The 21,907-nt window shown below is 43.7% G+C and overlaps 1 protein-coding gene across 4 annotated transcripts in view; it reads left to right on the plus strand.

The window, feature by feature from the left end:
- PAK3 (p21 (RAC1) activated kinase 3) overlaps window positions 1–21,907 on the plus strand; it is a 112,491-nt gene that overhangs the window by 81,807 nt on the left and 8,777 nt on the right. For all 4 annotated transcript variants that reach the window (XM_063416919.1, XM_063416915.1, XM_063416918.1 and 1 more), the window contains exons 2-14: window positions 1,578–1,774; window positions 3,964–4,064; window positions 8,509–8,662; window positions 9,583–9,620; window positions 10,814–10,945; window positions 11,531–11,693; window positions 13,172–13,235; window positions 17,067–17,115; window positions 17,772–17,884; window positions 18,980–19,097; window positions 19,449–19,548; window positions 19,956–20,152; window positions 21,410–21,547. In XM_063416919.1, the coding sequence (XP_063272989.1) occupies window positions 1,600–1,774; window positions 3,964–4,064; window positions 8,509–8,662; window positions 9,583–9,620; window positions 10,814–10,945; window positions 11,531–11,693; window positions 13,172–13,235; window positions 17,067–17,115; window positions 17,772–17,884; window positions 18,980–19,097; window positions 19,449–19,548; window positions 19,956–20,152; window positions 21,410–21,547 (1,542 nt within the window). In that variant the 5' untranslated portion in view covers window positions 1,578–1,599. The remainder of the gene's footprint in view (window positions 1–1,577; window positions 1,775–3,963; window positions 4,065–8,508; window positions 8,663–9,582; window positions 9,621–10,813; window positions 10,946–11,530; window positions 11,694–13,171; window positions 13,236–17,066; window positions 17,116–17,771; window positions 17,885–18,979; window positions 19,098–19,448; window positions 19,549–19,955; window positions 20,153–21,409; window positions 21,548–21,907) is intronic.

Genomic DNA, 21,907 nt, shown 5'->3' on the forward strand with positions numbered 1-21,907 from the left:
CCCACACCCCCAAAACTCCCAAGCAATGAAAAAAAAAGCCTAAAGAAGAAAGAGAAATAACACCAGAATTTGATGGACTGAATATATGGATATGCCATAATGCTTTCCAATAGACAGAAAGTGAGTTTTGATGGAGTTAGAACTGGACTAGCAGGACCAAGGACTTGTTACAATGACAGGAAAACCTGGCCCCAGAATAGAGTATAACTTGAGCTGTCTGCTGTTGACATTTCTCTGCAATGTAAACCTGAGAGTTTTCCCAGCTGAATACATCTTTTATTGCCCCGCCATTCATTACAGCTTTTCTCTAAGTTTGGGTTGGAGTAAATCAGTAAAAAACACTTAAATTATGAAGTCTTATGTGATAGTCAGTGTTTTTTTGTCGTGATGCAGTGGCATAAAAAATCTCTAGATTAGAATGAATAGAAGAGCAGATAGAGTCCTCTGATCAAGAAAACCATAAATTTTAAGTCTCTTGGTGTGTATTGCTTTGTGGTTTGCTTTAGTCTTGATTTAGACCAGCTTTAGAAAGTTAATATCAACCGTTAAACCTTCTAGGCTATCTTCCCCCCTCTTTTTTTTTTTTCTTTTTTTCTGGTTGAGAAGTGAATAAAAGAGCTTTGTACAGTTCTTGAAACTGAGCCTGAAACAGCTCTGAACAAAATATAGTGTTCTTTCAAAATCTTGGGAATAATTACATCATAGGCAAATTGGGCCAGAAACCATTAATAGTATTCTTTGTGGGATGAAGTCCCATGGGAGGAGCTGTTTCAGCAGGCTGGCATTGTTTACAAATAGATGCAGTGACAGGTACAGTTGTTCCATTCTGACGGACAACTGAAACCGTGGCCTTTAATGGACTTAGCACAACTGCCCTGCTTTTGGTAACAAGCTGAAAACTGCCTTGGTGCTGCTGTGGTGAACTTCACACTCATCATCCTGGGAGTGAGGGCTGTATTTGACTCTGGAAAACTTTGTAGGTGGCTTAAAGAGAAAATAAAAGCCTCACTAGCATAAGGTCGTGGTGTTTGAGAGCTGCTGGAGGAGCAGGGAGCTGTGTCCAGATGTCTCTGCTGGGCTTTGTGAGCTGGGAACTCACACAAACCTGGATTTCCCTCCACCAGCACAGCAAACACAGCACGTGTGGCTCTCCCTGAACCTTCCAGCAGTTCTCATCACTGGCTCCCCCCACACCTTCCTTACTAGAAAACCTTCTGCATTTCAGGATGGAAATCACAGAGATTAGTAATATTAACTGTTTGACCTCAGTCTACAAAAGCATTTAGTGCTCTAGGTAAGTAGGCTAGTCTGTACTTGGAGGCTGGGCTGGCACAAGCTCGGGTCTGGGCACAATTACAGCTGTTCCTACTACAGAGCACGTGATGGATGATACCACAGCAAAACAGAAGTAGATTTTAATTAGAGTCATTTACTATATTTAACGTTTGAGCATTGTTAACTTGTATTTTATCACTTTAGCGTGCTGTTAATGCTGAGTTCTGTCCAGATGGATTTCTATCCAAGTGTGCAGGCGTGGCACCTCCCCTGACAGGGATGTTCTGTGCTGTGCTGTGCAGGGCGCTGTGAGGGCTGCTGAAGATGTCCGATAGTCTGGATATTGAAGAGAGACCTCCAGCGCCGCCCTTGAGGATGAACAGCAACAACAGAGACTCTTCAGCCCTGAACCACAGCTCCAAGCCGCTCCCCATGGCCCCCGAGGAGAAGAACAAGAAGGCCAGGCTGCGCTCCATCTTCCCGGGAGGAGGGGATAAAAGTAAAGTATCAGCAGGGCGGATGGGCTCCTCCTGCTCTGGCCTTGCTGCTGGTCGCTGATTTTCTGTTTGCTTTCTGCCACTGGTTTCTTTCTGTTTCAGTCCTGAAACCGTGGTACCAAAGCCTTCTGTTCTGATTCCTCCAGAAACACATTGCAGAAGAGGAGGAGGTGTTCACTCAGTGACTTTCTTGTCTATGAAAAGACACTAAAATATGCACACATTGTGCAGTTTGCCTTTTAAAAATAACTTTATAGTCAGGCTGGGGAATCCTTTCCTTTGGATTTTGCTTTGCATTAGCAGTAAATACAGTGATGAGGATGTGTCCTTGTGAAAATACATTCACAGAAGTGAGAGGGCAATTGCCTGACACTTGGGGGTTTTTAATGCACTTACATTCCAAGAACAGCAACAAGGCCTTTCTTACCTGTTCCTTTTGCACTGCAAGTGGACACAGAATGGCCTGGTTTATAACCTGCTAGGTGTGCTTGCAGCAAGAGAAACTTTTAAACATGCAGCAAACAGCATTTCAGTTGGATTCTTTGACATGCATCTGTGAAAAGGAGTGTGTTTTGAGTTATTTATTTACAGGTTTAAATAGAATGATCTTTATTTCTAGTGCCATGGGAGCTGGTGGGCTGCCCATGCAGGGCTGATGGCACTGCAAGGCCACTCCTGGTTATCTTTGAAAGGTTGGGGTCACTGGGGGATGTTCCTGATGGTGGAATCAAAACAAATGTCAATCTGTCTTTAAGAAGGAGGATCTGGTTCTAGATTTGACACTGCTTTGAACTGAATTTGATAGTCCTTAAATCTAATTTTCACTGCATTAGCTTGCAAATGATGAGGTAGAAGAAGCCAGTTTTGTTATCTGCACACAGATGACATCTTCTAACTGGCAATGTCTGTCCTGAAAATTAAACAATATCAGCTTAGTGATAAAAGAAGTGGAAAGCCTTTGCATTTGTATTTGATATATTGCTGCCATCTTTACTGAATGCTAAATGAAAATATTTCATCAATGAACAATATGTAGTTTGCAGCACAGACAAAAGATGACAATTATTTAATGAGGATAAATGCAGCCACACAGAGAAAGGATTAGAAGCATTCAAAACAGGCTGTAAGTACAAAGAGCAGAGCATCTTCCTCCTAAAGGAGGAATTCTACTGCAAGGTGGAATAAGAAATATGCAGTGCATGGTCAGCCCAGCCCTGGATGGGACCCCTAGGTGAACCCACAGAGCTGGCAAACACAATATTGAAACACTGCAGGAAAGTGAAGGCAGCTTTCCTCAGCCTTTACTCCGCTCATTCTTCCTCAGGGTCAGTAAAACTGAGCTGAGGTGACATTTGTCAGCAGCCAGAGCTGCAGGAGATGGGTGACCACAGGGGATGGTGCTTTCAGAAGTAAAGAGGGAGGGAGATGAGAAGCAAATGCAGATTTACTGACTTCAGGTCTGCCTGTTTAAGTAAGATACTTCACACTCTGGGAATACTGGTGGAGTGATTTAAAAAGAAAAAAAATTCTGTAGACTAATAAAGCTTGCATTTTATGATCATATGTCTTAGTTAATTGAGAGCATTAAGACATTTTGCACAGACATTTATGGGATTCTGTTGCTGGGAAATATTCTGTCTTTTCTGAAACAGAGCTGCTGTTTCAGCCTTATATTTGGAAGAGGAGTCACCACATGAGCTGCTGGTTTTCACAGAACCTGTAGGAAAAAACAGTTATCTAAAAAAGCCTTTCCTCTGATTTTGAAATGGATTCAGACCTTGTTGGAGAGCAGACACACACACACACGGCATGTCCTGTGGGATTTACTTCTGCAGGAACCACAAAGTCAAATAGGAGTTAGTTTCTAGATATGAAAACTCAATGAAAAGAACTGAAAATAGAAATCATACTGGTTAAAGACAGCCTAAGAAGGCTACTTCATGAACAGCTTGCTTTGGCAGCAGTCACATTGCCTGAAAGAAAAACAGAATAAAATAGCACCTTGTAGACCTTTCCTAAAAGGGCTTGACAGGCTGGCCTTGTGTAAACCTGGGTCTGTTTCTCCAGTTGGGTGGATGTTAATTGATTTGTTTTCCACTTTTAAAACACTGTTTTGAGCACACGTGACTGTTCAAAGTTTTAAATGAAAAGCTGTTCTGGAAATAAGTGCTTGTTAACATTTTGCCTCTAGCCAACAAGAAGAAAGAGAAGGAACGTCCTGAGATCTCCCTCCCTTCAGACTTTGAGCACACCATTCACGTGGGATTTGATGCTGTCACTGGAGAGTTCACAGTAAGTCACTGCTGTATTTACCAGAACTGCAGTTTCATCATGGTAAAATAACCTCCCATTGCCACAAACATCAGAGCACAGCAGCCAGGCTGTGAAGAGAGAGACTTTTATTTGTTGGGTTAGGATTTGGAGTGTTTAACTTGTGATTCAGGCTGCTTTTTTTTTTTTTCCTTCCTCCAAGGACTGTCAGCAGTGTCTGAGGGAAATAAAAACTAGGAAGAATGTAGGTGTGTGCTTTTGCCAATCCCCCAAGCTGCTACAAGGGTTGGGTACTCAGTGTCTTTGGGGGAGCATAAAAAGCCCCCTCCACATTTGTAAACCCCAGCTGCTCTGCAGGTAACCTTGGAGATACTCAGAAAGCTGCAGCACTCTGGAATTCCATTCATTTTAATTTAGTATCCTTCAAAATATTTTTATACACTAGGTGATCAGTGTTCCTAGCCTTTATGTATTAATAAAATCGAAGCTTTTGCTTCTTGAATCTCAACAAAGTGTTGGGAAAAATGAATCTGATGGAAGCTCTTGAGGTGTGCAGGGGCTTCAGAGCATTTTTTCTCCCATTCCTGGTAGGGTGCTGAAACCACTGATCCTTAAAGCTGAGGGGGCAGAGTGAGTTTAGGTTTTGTTAAGTTTTGGAGGTGAGAGGGAGCATTAACAACTCTGCTGCCACCATGAGCTGTGTAATGACCATTGTGGACTGTGCTGGTGCTGGCTGCATACACCAAACAGGATGGGACAAATCATTTGCCTGGACAAAGCATGGCTGATTTTCAGAATTTGAGCCCTAAATGTGATTTTGTCGTAATTTTGTACTTTGATTGCTGCTTTTGTTTCACAAAGATGTTTCAGAAACTTTCTGTGTCCTACAGTAGCAACAATAGGAATAACAATACAGTAGTAACAATAGGAATAACAGTAGAAGGAAAAAGTCACATTTAATTACAGCATGTCTTCAAAGGAGTAGTGAAATTGAATTATCCTTAGTAATTAGGAAATACAGCTACATTTAAAATAAGTGGACTAGTTAATTAGGATTTTTAAAATAGATGTCATAAAATCTTCAAAATTTATTCTGGGTCAAACCCTAGGGCTTGACTAAATGCATATTTTAAAAGCCCAGATGGGGTCATTTTGGATCAGAAACTTTGCATAAAACTTTGCATAAAGCTTTTAAAATTGTGTTTTCCCTGCTGTCTATCCTGATTTTTGTTTTTTTCCTCTCTTTCTTTCCCCATAGCCACTTCATTGTTTAGGTTAATCTTCAGTGCCATTCTCCTTATCTTCATATCATATTATGTTACTTTATGCTTTTGTTTCTCTCCTTTTTGCATTTGCATCGCTTTTTGTTTGTCTTCACCATCCCACTTTCCTTTCTCTTCCCTCTGGATGTTCAGCTGTTCTTATTCTATCCCTGTTCTTCCTTTCAGCCTTCTGCCTTTATTTCTATTCTGTGTTTGAGACATTTTCCCTCTGACTCCAGGCAAACACGATGGGTCCCACTCGTGTTCTCTCATGGTCTGACCCTGGCCAGGTCCTGGTTAGTTCCTGTCCCTGCCAGATCAAAGGAGGGGTGTCAGGCTTAACACACTTCTATCTGTAACACTCACTCTGTATTTCAGGGATCAAGGTTTGGATCATTTTGAATATTGTTATTACCTACCAATGTTTCAAAACAGTCTCTAGCATCAGAGATCTTTTAGGGTTTTTGCTGTCAGATGATGTCAACACAGAGCAAATCAATTCTGCATGGCTAAATAGGTCCAGCTCTGTTGCTGTATTAGTTTCTTTTTAAATATCATTTTCCAAACAGCAGATGTGAGGTGTCTGCTGTTCTGCAGTTACACTGGTTCCTCAAGTGTGGAGGTGCAGTCTGGGAAGGCTGTGACAACTCCAAACGAACCAAAGGGACAGGTCCCTTCCCATGCCCAGCCTGCCAGCACAGGGCTTGATGCTGTGATCCTCAATCAAAGGAAGGGAATGTTTGCACCATTAAGAACAAGACACTGGTCCCAGCTAGTCCCAGGTGCAGGCATTGCTTACACCCCACGTTAGGCATGTGTGGTTTGTCCCAGCCTGGAGGGGAGCTGTGTGTCAGCTGTGGTAAGTGCATCCTGCCAAGGGCTGCAGCAGCCTGTGCCGTGTCCTGGCATTCCCCTGTGTGGTGATCATGCTCCTGCCTCTCTCAGAAGTTTGGAAGTGCCATGGGGTGTCCAATCAATGTGCAAACGTACGGGGGGGTTTGGTTTGAGTTACTGCAGCTGCCGTGCCAGCAGTGCCTGTCTCTGGTTACATGCAGTGAATGCATTGGGCCATTTCTGCCACCAGACATCGCCCCAGCTGCATCCCCTGTTGCTGTGAGATGCATCTGATGCAGACCTGCATGGGCTCCTGAGTTCTGCTTTCAGGCTTGAGCACCAACCTGTGTTGTCCATCGTGAAGGAATACTCCATCTCCATTTCACCGTGCTTGGAGCAACCACATTTGCTAAGAAACAGGGCTTTTAAAGCAGAGAATAAAAATGTCTGGAAACTGTTGGGTGGGAGCATCTTGCTAGAGCTTTGTGTTTCTTTATTTGAAAAAGGATTTGCGTTTTCTGAATGAAGGGCAGCGTGGTTAGCAGGCCTTTGGGGGGTGTTTTTCTGTAAGGCATGCATGTTTGAAACCATTTCCTCATCAACCAACCTAGAAGAAAATGTGGTTACCCACCAAACTTTTAAAGCTTCTAGATTATGACATTAGTAAGTGGGAAAAGTTGTGGCTGTAGATCCAAAGAAGTTGCACGTTCCTGATCAAATCAAGCATTTCTTTACAATTTTCAGTCTGACACACACAGATTGTTTGTGTTGTGGCAGTGCCCAACCTCCCAGATTTCGCAATCTGACTTTGACCATCTGCACTCTCCACTGGTCAAATGGTGATCTTGGGGCTGGAGAACCCCCAAACCTAGAAAAAACTTTAATAGAGCCCTTGAAAAATGGTATTCTGGCTTCAAACCCAGTCAAACAGCCAAAGCCCAGATCTTTCTCCCTTTTGTTTTTTTTTATTTTAAATTATGAGCAAAATCACGTGTAATTTTTCTAGTCAGTTGCCATTAATTCTCAGGAATGTATTTTTATGAGGAGAGAAAAACTGTTCAAAAGCAAGAGGAGGGGGAATGATGCTTCCAAACTTTGGAACAGTTGTGATTTTTCTGTCTCCCTAAACCCGCCTTCCTGTAGCCTGTCTGCCACCTGATCTATTTGGTATCCACCTCGTAAACTCCCATTTTAGATGGGACTTGCTCATTCTGGCCCATTGGTTTCCTCCTCCTGCCACCTTCTGAGTTTTCCCACCTTCTGTTTTAACTTTCTTTTCTTTCTTTATTTACGTGCATTGCAGCCAGATCTCTATGGCTCTCAGATGTGCCCAGGGAGGCTCCCAGAGGTGCGTCACAGGCCCCAAACGCTTCTTTGAGATGTCCTAGCACTGCAGCAGGTGGATGTGTGTGCAGTAGATTTGTTGCTTGGCTTTTCCCACTTTTTTTTCATCTATCCTAAACTTTGGAGGCCCATGTCACAGGTTGTTTTGTGGACAATTCCTGAGAAGAAGCTGTGTGAAAGCAGATTGGGCTGGCACGCTTTTCCTGCAGTGAGCCCTGCAGTTTGCTGCTCAATGTCAGTTTGCAGTAAAGGGGGAAAATGGTAAATCTAGGGAATTATCCTGGATAACTTAAACAAGTTCTCATCAACAGAATTTCAGTGTAGAGCTGGGGATTTTAGTGATTGCATCAATTGTCAAATTCCAGCTCACCCTTAAGGTGTCCAAGAATTCATGCAAGGCTTTGGCACTCTCAGCCTGTTTTTGAGTCCCTGGTTTCTGTATGTTTGCAGTAGAGAATGTAGAGACATCCTTGCAGCTGTGGCATACCTCAGTGTGATGATTTTGAGAGCTGAAAGGCAGATTCTTTACCCTGCAGTGTTCCCTGGTATGCTGAAAATTAATTGTGTCAGGGTGGGGTTTACCTTAGAATCAGACAGCAGTGATCATTTCAGCAAAATGTGTTTGCATTCCCAAGCATGGAAAGTCCACTGTAGAGCTCCTAAAAACCACTCTGTTGTCCACCAGTAGAGAATAGTCTTGTTATGTCTGCCCTGAATCACCAGGCAAACAAGCTTAAGCCTTAAATCATTATTCCATGGAAGAGCAGAGTTGATCTCCAGAGAAGTTTCATGCCCTTCTTTTTCCTCTCACAGTCATTACTTTATTTTCTTTTTAAAGTTGGGTCCTGGTTTTAGCTAGTTTTTCAATAGAGAAGAAATGATTGCATCTAATTTTAATTGTAAGGTGTCAAAAATCAAAATTTCTGCAAGTAATCTTACAGCAAGCATGGAATCTTGATAAAGATCTGTGAGGCTGCAGATTTTAAATACTCTAAACCCACTTTGTTCCCACTCGACATCTGCAGGGCATTCCAGAGCAGTGGGCCAGGCTACTACAGACCTCCAACATAACCAAACTGGAGCAGAAGAAGAACCCACAGGCTGTCCTAGATGTTCTCAAGTTTTATGATTCAAAAGAAACAGTTAACAACCAGAAATACATGAGCTTTACGTCAGGAGGTAAGTGGAGGGCTCCAAAACCAGTCAGAACAAAATTCAACATTCAGGTGGTCAGGAAGCAACCTTAACCAATTCCACACTGTGGAGTACTCCTGAAATTAATTCCATTTCTGCTTTTTCCCCCCCAAACGTGATTGAAATGGTGACCTTGCTTTGTTGCTAGTTTTTAGAAATAACCAAGATTTTGAAGCACATTAAGATAGTTTGGTCGAGTGCCTGTAAACAACGTCAGCCAGAAAAGAGGGTGTCTGTGGCCAGCAGGGGGTGGGCAGCATTTGGGATGTCACTGCTGGGGTTCCACTTCCTGCACAGGTCTGTCTGTGGCAGTGGAGTCTGTCCACTTATCTCAGGATTGAGAGGAAGCTTTTTCCCCCCCAAATTTTAGAATTAAAGGATTTGACTAATTTGATGCTTACTGTGAGCTGAAATAGCAATTCCCTTTTTGATGAAATGCAAATTTCAAACCAGTTCAGGTGTGCTCCCAAACCCAGGAGCTGTTCTCATGCTTTTTCAGAATAGAGCTGTGGTGACTAAGGGGGGTTTTGAGGAAGCATTTTGTGGAAATGCTGTCAGGAGGCTAATGAGAATGAATGTGTGCAATTTATTGAAAAAAACCCCAAAACACAAGAAGAAAAGGAGAATAAGCTGCTTTAGCTCTTGGGTGGAACAGAAGCATTGACTGTTAAAGAACAATTTGCATTTTCTTGACCAAATTTCTGTTTGCTTTATTTACTGGCAAACAGGGCAAAAAATAGATACAGTCTAGAATTTTGTCCCGTTTTCTTTCTTCCTGTTGTTCCTGAAGGAATGATGTGGAAGAAAAACGTTCTCTATTTGGGGTGACTTGTTCTGTGGGCTTCCCCAGACAGGCAGAGTTTTGTTCTAACAGGATCTGGTTCATTCTCCTTTGCTCATTGCAGATAAAAGTGCCCATGGATACATAGAAGCCCATCCCTCGGTGAGTGGGAAAGTAACTCCTGCTGTTCCTGGTGTTTAAGGGTTGTGGAGAAAGCCGTGAGCTTTCCCTGGCTGATTTATGATTTTCTGTTTGAGATCTTTTAAAAGGTGAGAGTCTGGTTTAGCAGACAGAAGATTGCTGCCTGGTTTCAGCCCTATCATTCACAACAATATGCAGCACTGCCTAATGAGCCCATTTTAATTTAGTTTTGAAAATTTAGAATCTCATTTCTATCAAGTTTCATGATTTCTCCTTAGTGCAGCTGGATATGTAACTGAATATAAATAAGATTGTAATTGATATGTAACTCACTGGAACCCATTGAAGGAAAGTTTTAAATAACCATCCACTCTAATTAATGCTGGATTGAAATAGCAATCCCAGAGATGTAGGAGTGACATACACATTAATACTGACCAAATTTATTAGGGTTATTGTTAGTGAATTAAATAGCAAGTGACTGAGTGGGGATTTGGCTTTTATTTTAAAGTGTTAAGCAGCTTCATGTGAGGTTTGTGATTACACAGTCAAGTGTGTATAATGAAATGAAAATCATCTTTGAATATTCACACTTCGGATTTTCAATCACACTTCCCTTATCTTTAATAAAACACACTTCTCAGAGGAAGTGTGGTGCTCCCAGAGCAGGCTGAGCCTTCTCAGAAGCTTTTGCAGTGGGTGTGGACACCTTGGCAGATGCTGTTGTGTTTTTGTCTCGCAGACAGAGGCAGCAGTGAGACAGTCAGCACGACAGCTTTCCAAAATTACCCACTCAGGTCTCCCTGTGTGCCATGGCTTCCCTGGCTGGTGTTACTGGACCAAAGGGGTGGCATTTTAAAGAGAGGACAGTCAGATGTGGATGTGATGAGTGGTGCCTTTGATTTGCCTCAGCTCTCTGAGTGCTCTGTTGTAGCAGTTGGTAAACACTTCACAAGGTGCATTTTCACTTTTTTGTTTCACCAGCAGATTTGGGATGACTTGAGCTGCCTGTGAGCAGTAGCTGGGACTGGAGGAGTTCAGTGCTCCTCAATCTTTAGGTGTTGTGCTGAATTTAACTCAGACCTTAGGCCCACAGGAGCACGTGCATGCCTAGAGTGGCCTCTGGTGTCCAGGAGGACTAAGGGAGTAGGAAGCTGTCAAAGCTTCAGAGTGGCAGGGCAGTGACTGTCACTCACAGCACTGTCTGCCCACAGAGCACAAAAACAGCATCAGAACCTCCTCTGGCTCCCTCTGTGTCTGAAGAAGAGGATGAAGATGATGAAGAGGAGGAAGATGACAATGAACCTCCGCCTGTCATTGCCCCACGGCCTGAACACACAAAATCAGTAAGTGCAGGCTTTGCTTAGGTCTGTGTTTGTGCAGGGCAGAGCTGTAGCAGCTGCTGCGTGGAGCTGAAGGTGCCTGGGTGGAAATCCTGTCATGGAGCTTCACTCCAGCCTCTGGCACTGGGAAAACCAGGCTGGAACTTCCACATTCATGGAAGCTTCCTGGGATTCTGGTGGGGACCATGACTTTCCTCTTGTACATAAGGTAAGAGGTACCATCGTGTCCTTTAATGCTGCAAATGTGAAAGTGTGCCACTTTCTGCAGCTGTGCAGGCTCCCTGTCAGCAGGGAGAGCAGCCCAAACAAGAAGTTCATGTCCTGGCAAGATACATAGGACACTGTCCTACCTGCCCCTCTCCGTGGAAAGAAAATGGAAAATCCATGAAAACTGAACATGAAACTGGCCATGAACTTGTAACCTTTCATTTTTCGCTTGTTCAGTTTGAGAAATGGACAGCAAATCCAGTTTTAGAGTCCTGGATGTGGCTGACACGATCTTCCTAAGGGTTTGTACTAGAAATGGGATCTCAGGGGGATCTCAGCCTCCCACCCACCCTCCTGACACAAAATAATTCCTTGTCACAGATCTACACCCGCTCTGTTATTGAACCTGCCGCTGCACCAGCACCAGCTAAAGAAGCCACCACTCCCCAGCCTGAGAACTCCAACACAAACACTCTGTACAGAAACACAGACCGGCAGCGAAAAAAGTCCAAGATGACAGATGAGGAGATCCTGGAGAAGCTGAGTATGTATGGGGTGTTTGCAGCCTGCCAGAGCACTGGATTTCCTGCATGTGCCAGCATTAGCTGTACCAAATGTTTCTCTCAGTTGAGTGTCACAGAGTCATTTACAGCTCCCTGCAGGCAGTGAGAGAACAGCTCATAGAGAGAGGAATTCTGCTTCCTCAGCTGATGCTGAATGTTTGAGGCAGGTTTCCCCCATGAGATCTGCAGGTACCCTGCATCCATGAGCTCAGGTATATCTGTCATTTATTCAGGCTGCTGAATATGCCAGGTTGGGACTGAGCCCTGGAGTTTTTGAGGGTTATATCTTTGAAATCTTACATGCTTTCATGCTTTTTCTTCTTAACAATTTGCTACCAATTGAGCAAGGTCTGAATGCCTGCCTTGGGCAAATTGTAATGTGGGCAATGAAAATATTTTTTGTGCTTTCATGAAGCTATCTGAAAACAGGCATGATGCTTTTTATTAGAATCTTGAATTAATTGTATTTAAGCAGTGTGGTGCTTGTTCTGTTTTAACTTGCTTGACTGCTCCACCTTGCCTACTCACCCCACAACTGTTCCTATGCTACTTTTAGGGAGATGTCCCCTGCCCTCTTAGATCTAAAATTGCTTTCATAATTCTTTTCTGCTTGAAATAACTTGAGTTCTTCTAGAGCTTTTAGAGTTTTATTAGTGAGTAAAGCCTGTAATACTGAGATAAGATCAAATAAAATTCTGTCTCTAATGAAATCATGACTATGTTCTAGTGATAACTAAAACAGAACTGGCTCAATTCAGCTTTCTTATCCACTTAATTTAGGATTTGATAAAGGAAAGTGCTTAAAGACATCAGAATAGCTGATAGGTTAATCTTGTCTGGGTGGGAGCTGTGTACCTGCCACTTTGTTGATTTTAATGTTTTGCTGTTTGATGTACATTGGCTTCAGCACAGGGAACCAGCCACAAGCAGCTGCCTTGGATAAGCAGCTGCCCAACTCTCGAGGAAAAACTCTGGAAATCTGAACTTCAAAATTAGTGGCAAATTTGGAAAATAATTTAAAAAAAATCTTTCTTCTTCTCTGTACTCTTTTCTGAAGTGAACCATGAACTTCTGATATCTGTTCTGGGAGATGCACCATTCCAATAAATTGCTGAAAATAGCACCTGGCACAGCCTGTTCCTGTGGCCCAGCCCTGCACAGAGTGGGAGCAGTGTTGGATTTACTCGTGGGGTGGGGGACACCCCATGGGGACAGTCTGACCCCATCACCCCCTGTGGAGTTGGTGCCACTGAGAGCTGAAGTTCAGCCTTGCCCTCCTTGACACCTTCTTGCCCATTGGGAGATGCTGGGATTCTGATGGGAAGGAAAGCAAGCAGTAATTAGGACATTTTGTTTGTGTCTAATGAAAGAGCCAAAAATCTGATAGACTCAAACAAATCCAAAGGCTTCAATAAAGAAACAGGACTGGTTTGGGAATCTTGCATTTTGTTTCTTTCAGGGAGCATTGTGAGCGTGGGAGATCCTAAGAAGAAATACACTCGATTTGAAAAAATTGGCCAAGGGTAAGTCATGTCCCATTACTTGTGCAAAACCATGGGCCAGCTGTTTTGGGTGTGTAATATCAAACATGAAGGTAGGCAAGCTCCAAACATGTTCAGGTATGATCAGGTTTAGATCCTCCTGTCTCTCAGTACAGAATTTATAACTGTGGTCAGAAGTAATCATCAAAGACAGCTTGATGCTGACAGTGTCTTACCTACAGCAAGGAGCAGGGCCTGAAACATCTCCTGTCCCTCAAGTGCCTGGCTCTTGTGTGCTTATTTTCTTAGGAGAAATCATTTTTGTATGTCTCAAAATAATATGACCATGGTCAAGAATGGAGAAAAAAAACATTACCTAAAATACTAATTTATCACCTGATAGCTGTTAGCTGACAGCTCTCAATAACATTTATTTCAAATATTTGCAAAACAATATTCAGTGGTCAGGCTTATAACCACATAGTTTGGAAATTGAAACCAGAGATGAAATAATAAGCTCTTTTTTCTAGCAGGGGTTGTAAAACCCAAAAATTCAGCAATAGACACAGTGCCAATGCACTTCAGAGGAAAATACATCATCTGCCTCATGGCAGATGTCTTGTGGATCCTGCAGGTTCTAGGCATTTATTGAAAATAATCACCCAAGCCATTCCCTTTTGAAACCCAGCTTTGCCTGCTGTAAATTGGATCAATTTGCAATATTTCCTATGTGAAGAAGCAGAACAAAAGAACTTACCTCTAGATCAGGTATCTGCCTTGCATTTTAAATAGGGGCTGCCTGCACCGTGAGTGTTTCCTTGTCGTTCCAGGAGGGCTGGCACCATCTGTGTAACACCAGGACACTGCTGTCAGGGGAGCACAGGAGCTTTTTCTGGCATCAGGAGAGATTTTTCTGCCTTAACTGTTTTGTTTGAGCTCAGAGTAGCCAGTTGCTGACCTAGGATGGTTGATGTGCTGCAGAAAGGCTGACACACACTCATGCTCCTTTTCTGGCAGGTTTTATCTGAGATCTCTCTGGTTTGGTAGGGCTCTTTGGGAAGGTGTTTATGCTCCTTTCATTGTATGAAAACCCTTTCTGAAATTCCAGCTTGCTTCCTACCCAGAGCTTTGGTTCTTACTGTCATTTGTAAATGTCAGTGGATACTTCAAGCTGTGCCTGTTTCTTAGAAAAGAAGTGTCAGCTGAACAAGTGAGAGCAGAATAAACAGATTATTGCTGTCACTGTGAGAATGTGACCATCACCCTCACAGTCTTTTTTTTTTTTGATAGTCCTAGGATTGAGCTTGTACAAAGGTGCCTTGACAGCTGGTGGAAGGACAAGTGGCTGGTGTGTGGCCTAAAAGGGTGTCTAAAGGGATTTCCAGCTTTTAGTGCAGCCTGAAGATTTCGTAGCCTCCTTGGAGAGGAGTGACTGTGCTGCCAGAACTCATGCCTCCAACACTGCAGGCCAATTTACTTGGAAGATCATCAGAAAGTTAATCAAGCAGGGTTATCAGGAGGACCCAGAGTGCAGCGTGGCTGGGGTTTGGGTGTCTGCAGCAGGGCAGGGCTGTGGCACTGTCCCAGCAGGTGCTGATGTGCTCAGTTAAGGCAGGTGCAGGTTCCTGAGTGCCACCTCTGCAGTGAAGTGGCTGCAGCTATGCCAAAGGCCGCTGTGGTAGTGCTGGAAGTGAGCAGGCTTTCAGCAGCTGCTAATGAGAGCTCTGCAAGGATGGAGAGGTGTGGCTGCTCAGAGAACTGCAGGCAGGGAGCAGCTGCTTATGTAAGAGCAGCAGTGTGTCCAGCACATCGCACTTGCTGGCTTCCTGCACAGAATCACAGAATAATGAGGTTGGAAGAGACCTCTAAGATCATCAAGTCCAACCTATGCCTTAACACCTCAGCTAGACTATAGCACTAAGTGCCATGTCCAGTCTTTTTTTAAACACATCCAGAGATGGTGACTCCACCACCTCCCTGCAAAGACAATTCCAGTGCTTTATTACTCTTTCAGTGAAAAATTTTTTTCTAATATCTAACCTGTACCTTCCCTGACGTAGCTGGGGAGTTCATAAATACTGCCATGGTTTTACAGCCACTTTGCAGGGAACAGCAGTGAGCAGCCCTGTGCTGCAGAACAGGTCAGTGCTGAGGCCCTGTTCCCTCGTGTGCCTCCAGCTGAGCACTGAAAATGCTGCTGACACCAGAGGAAACTTGGTTCTAAGTAGCACTTGATAAAGAGGCTGTGTTTGCTCAAGCAGTGTTAGCTCTTGAGCAGGGAGCTGTGGGCAGCCTGGTTGGTGCTGCCCTGCATCACAGGGACACAGATCAGTGGGGAGTCCTGGCACCTGCCTGCCTGCACTGCAAACAAGGTGCAGAACTGATTAAAAGTCACTGATCAGAAATTAGTTACTTAGAAGTAAAAGATTGTAATGCAGAATCACGAAGCCTTTGCCATTAATTCACAGCTCTACTTAAACTACCTTTATCTAAACTCCTCACAGGTGGCCTGGAGCATTCCAAAAGCATTTCAGTTTCTGGAGCTGTTTTGAAATAAAGCCTGATACGACTTTGCTCAGGAGAATCATCACAGTGTTAGCAATTCTGAATAAATATTGTTGACTTCTTATGAAAACAAATTGGGTTAATCTTGTCAATTAGTCACAGGGAAATGCATTTGCCTTTATATTAAAGGAATGCCTAGCATGCCCAATGAGAATATTGCTCTTAGTGCAGACATAAGGTCTCTGTTGAATTAAACTGCTTCTGAACTATTTCAGCCTGCAGGTAAACAAACAAGCCAGGGGATCATGTGAAAGGAGCAAACTGATTTTGGCACTTTGAGTCACTGGGACACTTGCTGGATGCAGATTCCTGCTTGTGAGAATTCCCTCCCTGGCTCTCCACTGCCTCACTGCCCCTGCAGACATGGGCTGCTTAAAGGATGGCAGTGCAAAGCTGTGGTTTAGCCCAGAAGGGTTTTCAAGCCCCTTGTTGCTTTGAAACCCCAAGGAATTACCTCTGCCTGGGGCCTTTTCAGCCCTTCACATCATTATGGGGGAGAATCCTTCATCTTTGAAGGAGAGGCAGATGGCAAACCAGAGCCCCCCCTGCCTGGTCTGTGGGGAGCACACCAGTTGTTTGTGGTGGCTCTGCAGCCCCACCTGTGTGTGCCACAAAAGCAACACGTGGGCTCCATCAAGAGTCCTTCACATGCTGGGTGCACCCAGCAGAAGCAGCTGCCTACGGTTCTTGACACACACAGAAGCTCTCTAAGTATCCTCTGTTCTGAGTCCTTCTCAGTTTGTGTGTGAAGTAATAGATGCCTTAACCTGCTCTAGCTGTGACCCCGCAGCATGGCTGGAAAATTGTTTACTGCATGCTGGAGAAAGCTGTATTTAGATCTTTCCATCAAATGGCTGTCATATGTTCAGGATTTTCAGAGTGACTGTGTGACACTGCCTGAGTTTGGCAGATGGATTCAATTTGAAGGTGTGAGAAGGCCCAACTGGATTGTGTGTTACATTTCATGGAAAAAACACACTCACAGACACACAAAGAAAAAGGGGGAAAAAACTAAATTCAACACAGCAAAATGGAAAAGAATTAGACATACTGTTCTCCACTTTTTGTAGACATTCCTCCCCCTTAGGTTTTGAATTAAAATCATGTAGAGTGTACACTGGAGATGTGCACCAGCCCTTTTTCTTCATGTTGGACCTGAGTTTTCTCTTGGACAGCCTGTGTGGCAGAGGGCTGAGGAGTGGGTGAACCCTTGCAAACACTGCAGGCAGCAGAGCTCTCTTGTCTGGGCTGGCTTTCACCTCCAGGGACTGAGCTGTGTCTCAGTTTCTCCTGCTGTTCTGTTTCCAGGGCTTCAGGAACTGTTTATACCGCGATTGACATCGCCACAGGACAAGAGGTAAGGTCCAAAATCCCAGCAGATTCTGCAGCAGTTGAGTGCTTTCCCCTCTGGGGTGAGCTTTGGGTGGCAGTGGAGCTTTCCTGCACAGGCTGTTTTTTCTCTGAAGCGTGGACAAATGTCAGCTGGCAAAATCCATCATCTGCTGCCTTCAGCTCTCCAGTGAAAGCTCTTTTAGGGCGGTGTGGTTCTGTGCTCAGTAACTGAACACTTACTGTGGCCATGTGCTGCATCTGAGGTTTTTATAAATGCCTGAAAAGGTGCCTGTGAATTCCTAGAATCAATAAGAGCTTTGGTGCTCTCTGTGCTTGGCTGGATGCTTCACCCATGGCTTTTAAGGCAAATTTTAAGGGATTAATTTTTTTACTTACTCTGTCTTCAGAAAGTATTGGTGCTCTCCACAGCATTGTTTATCCCACCCTGGTACCATGTTACATTATTCCTGAATGTTTCTTTTTAATGGAGAGAGATCTACTAAGAAATCCCAACAAGCTTTTGTGCCCTTAAAAAGTAGATAATTTTTATTGCCAGTATAAATGTATTGGTTTAGAAATTGTTCTGTATTCCCCATTGTGCATCAAGTTGTGGTTTTCAGAGAATGTTGGTCTAAATACACAATTTAACTCTATATATTTATACCATAAATGTCATTTTAGGTGGCCATAAAGCAAATGAATCTCCAACAGCAGCCCAAAAAGGAACTAATTATCAATGAAATCCTGGTCATGAGGGAAAATAAGAATCCCAATATTGTTAACTATTTAGACAGGTAAGTTGTTCTGGTGTTATGATGTGAATGTTCATTTATCCACTGCAGGCCAAAGGTAAAAAAACCCTTTGATCACTGCAGAGCATGGAGCTCTTTGTTATTTTTCTACTCATCTCCAGTGGATGGGAGGAGATTGCATTGGCTCTGCATTAGTCTTTTCTGGCAAAAATAGTTTGAAGTCTGTTTTCAAAAGCCTGGACCAACTGTATCTTACTAAAACAAGAGTTTCAAGTATTTCCATGTTGTTTTGTTGTTCTGGGGTTTGGGTTTTTTTAAGCTGATCAGGTTTTCTGTGTCTTGTGCAAAGTGCTGACAAACCAACCTAGAAATTCTTTCCTTTGGGCTGTTCCCACTGTTTTCCATTGCTGAGGATGCCAGGATGACTTAAGTTCTTATTTCCAGAAACACCTAATTTGACAGTTTTTAATGGCCTTTCCTGTTTCTGAATGTGTGTTGTGCAGGGTTTTCCAAGCATTTGACCACCTTCTGTCCTCGGTGGTCCTCATCTCCCACACACACCCTTCTCCCGTGGATAACTGGGAAGGTTGTGTTGCCTCATTCCTGGGGTTAATAATGGAATTCATGGGTTAAGATGATGAAGCAGCTGGTGGCATGTCCTGGTTCCAGATTTACCTTTGGTTACTTATCTTACTGAAGTGCATTCTTCACTTGCTTGTCACCTAAGATATCTCCTTTTTCATGGATGTGTCTTTCCCATGTAGACTCTGCAGATTCCAAGAACGGTGTAGCCTAGAAGGAATGTCCTTTTCCTTTTATTCTGTCTTCATTTTCAAGTGATCTGGATACAATAATCAGTTGTGGGTGATGATTATTGATTAGTTTAGCATATTGATCTGCACAGGATTGTTTTTTTTTCCAGTTACCTTGTTGGTGACGAGCTGTGGGTGATGGAGTCCCATCAGTTGTAGGTGATGATTATTGATTAGTTTAGCACATTGATCTGCACAGCATTGTTTCTTTTCCAGCTACCTTGTTGGTGAGGAGCTGTGGGTGGTGGTGGAGTCCCATCAGTTGTGGGTGATGATTATTGATTAGTTTAGCATATTGATCTGCACAGGATTGTTTTTTTTCCAGCTACCTTGTTGGTGACGAGCTGTGGGTGGTGATGGAGTACCTGGCTGGAGGCTCCCTGACCGACGTTGTCACCGAGACGTGCATGGACGAGGGGCAGATCGCCGCTGTGTGCCGGGAGGTGAGGGCCCCCTGTGCCTCTGCTGCCACGGCAGGACGGGGCTGCTCCTTCTGTGGGGCTGTCATTGTGTGGAGAAGAGAGAGCAATCCACTGCAGCAGCAGCCATTCTGTGTTTGCAGGGGCAGTCTGCAGCAGTAATTGATGTTCCCCTTTCAAAAGCTGCTGTGTGCCTTCCCCTAGAAGGACACGACTCTCACAGTGTTGGAGCAGCAAGCTCCTCTCTTGACTGCACGTGTTCTGCCAATCTTCACCATTCCCCTAGGAAGGAAATCTCATAGAGCTCTTTCCTTTCTCATGTGATGAAATCATGTATTGAATATTTACCCTTACATTTATTTTTTCTCTTATCAGTGCCTGCAAGCCCTGGATTTCCTTCATTCCAACCAAGTGATCCACAGAGACATCAAAAGCGACAATATTCTCCTTGGGATGGATGGATCTGTCAAATTGAGTAGGTATTCCTGGTCAGGTGCAGCATTCCTGGGTGTGGGGTGTGGGATTGCTGTTGAGTGATGGCCAAAGGTGGTGCTGCTGGACCCCTGCTCTGAGGGCACAGCTGCAGAGAGGTCTAGAGAGAAACAGAGTCAGCAGGAGTGGCTTTGCTTTGTGTGTGACCCCTCCAGAGTGGAGGGAGTTACAGTCCAAAGCTTCAAGTGATGAAGTAAAAGCCAGTAAATGAAACTTGAGGGTTTCTTTAAGTGGCCAATTCCATATTAACCTTGGCTACAGCCCCGAGGAAACACAGCATGGCTGCTTTTCCAGCTAGATTCCAGTGCATTCTCAGACTTAAAGTGCGGGTTCTTTTGCTTGATTTCATAATTCAGGCTGGCTTTAACAATTATTTGTTTTTCTCCTCAGCTGATTTTGGCTTCTGTGCTCAGATCACCCCTGAGCAGAGTAAACGGAGCACAATGGTGGGGACTCCTTACTGGATGGCACCAGAAGTTGTAACAAGAAAAGCATACGGCCCCAAGGTGGACATCTGGTCACTCGGGATCATGGCAATAGAAATGGTGGAAGGAGAACCTCCTTACCTTAATGAAAATCCTCTCAGGGTAGGCTGAAATGTCAGATACTGCTGTCTTTCTGATCTGTGCTGTATTTTGTCTTCCCTGAGATAAAATCCCATTCACATCAGCTTGAACTAGTTCTACAAAGGCCCCCTTCTAAAAAAGTGTTCCTCCAGCATCAGCATCTGCTGTAGCTGTGATTGCATCACTGTGAGAACCTCAGAGGTGACATGTACCTGTGCAGAAACTTGAAAATCCCCCGCTTCCTTAATCTCAAATGTTGATTAGAGCTCCTCAAGAAGCCTGAGGTCAGCTGTTAGAAAGATAACTGGATTTTCTGTTTCTGACCAAATTCACAGTCAGATATTCTTGAGGTCTCAGCTGCCTCCAAACAGAAGAGTTTATAAAGCAAGACTGCTTTTTACAGCAAAACTTTTTTAGCTGATGATGCACACTAGTTATTGCATTTCTTGTAATATACAGTAAATACATTTCTTTCATAGCCCAAGCCACTTGCTCCATGCCACCAAGCCTTCAGCATTCCAGCTGCCAAAACCTCCTGTTTCCTGCAGTTTCTGTGATGGGGATGTCATTAATGCATTTAATTGAGTATTAAAATTAATGGAGGGTTACCATAGGGACGGAATTACTCCTTTTTCTGATGAGACTATTAAAAGTTTTACCATATAAGTGAAGCTGATTTGGAATTTAGAGAGTGCTGAAAGATAGTTGAAGGTGGGTCCTGTCTGCCCAATTATGCCTTTCCATCATAATATATTAATGCATGCAACTTGACATGTCTGTTGAACATGAGACTGCAGATGTTTTTGATTTTTTATTCAAGGAATAAGCTGATGGATTTCTTATTTTATCTAGTCACCATTTTTTATCAAGAACAGAGCAAAAAAACTTGATGAATTTTGTTTTGTGGAAGCCATACTTAAGGGACCAGTGAGCACTGCAGAGATGCATTTTATGTAATAATCCTTTGAAATAATATACTTAGACTCTTTAAAATGGCCTGTAAAGCTGTGTCAATACTTGAGAATTAAATGTGCTGGTGTAGTTTCTACTAAGTCAGCCAATGGAATCAGCTCTCAAGGCAAGATCATTTTGATGTTGGAATGGCTGTGACTGCATCAGGGATTTTTTGGTTTTTTTGGGGTTGTTGTTGTTGATATATGAAAGTCATCTCCAGGCCTAGGCCAGGGAAGAAACTGCTTAGACTGGAGCTTAAAAATAGGGCGTGTGTGAGTATTTGTGGGTGTGGATTGAACATTTTCCTGTTCCCTTTGTGTGCAGGCCCTGTATCTGATCGCCACCAACGGGACACCGGAGCTGCAGAACCCGGAGCGGCTCTCGGCCGTGTTCCGAGACTTCCTGAACTGCTGCCTGGAGATGGACGTGGACAGGAGAGGCTCTGCCAAGGAGCTGCTGCAGGTGAGGCAGATGTCCAAGGGATCACTTTTCTTATCAAATAAAGGCATCAGGTGCCCCCCTCCATTAAGCTCCAGTCTTGGTGCTTTCAAACAAAAGCTAAATAGAATCCTATCATGGTTTGGGTTGGAAGAGACCTTTAAAGGTCATCTAGTCTGACTGAGCTGGGATCTCTTAAACCAGGTCATGTCACTCACAGCCCCATCTGACCTGACCTTGAATGTTTCCAGGGGTGGATTTCCACCTACAACATCCCCGGACAACCTGTCCCAGTGTTTCACACTCTCCTTGTAAACAATTTCTTAATTGGATCAAATCTAAATTGATCGTCTTTGGGTCGAAAACCAATCCCTCTTGATCTGT

Source organism: Prinia subflava, chromosome 20 (genome assembly GCF_021018805.1).
Source record: "Prinia subflava isolate CZ2003 ecotype Zambia chromosome 20, Cam_Psub_1.2, whole genome shotgun sequence".
Classification (NCBI taxonomy): Eukaryota; Metazoa; Chordata; class Aves; order Passeriformes; family Cisticolidae; genus Prinia; species Prinia subflava.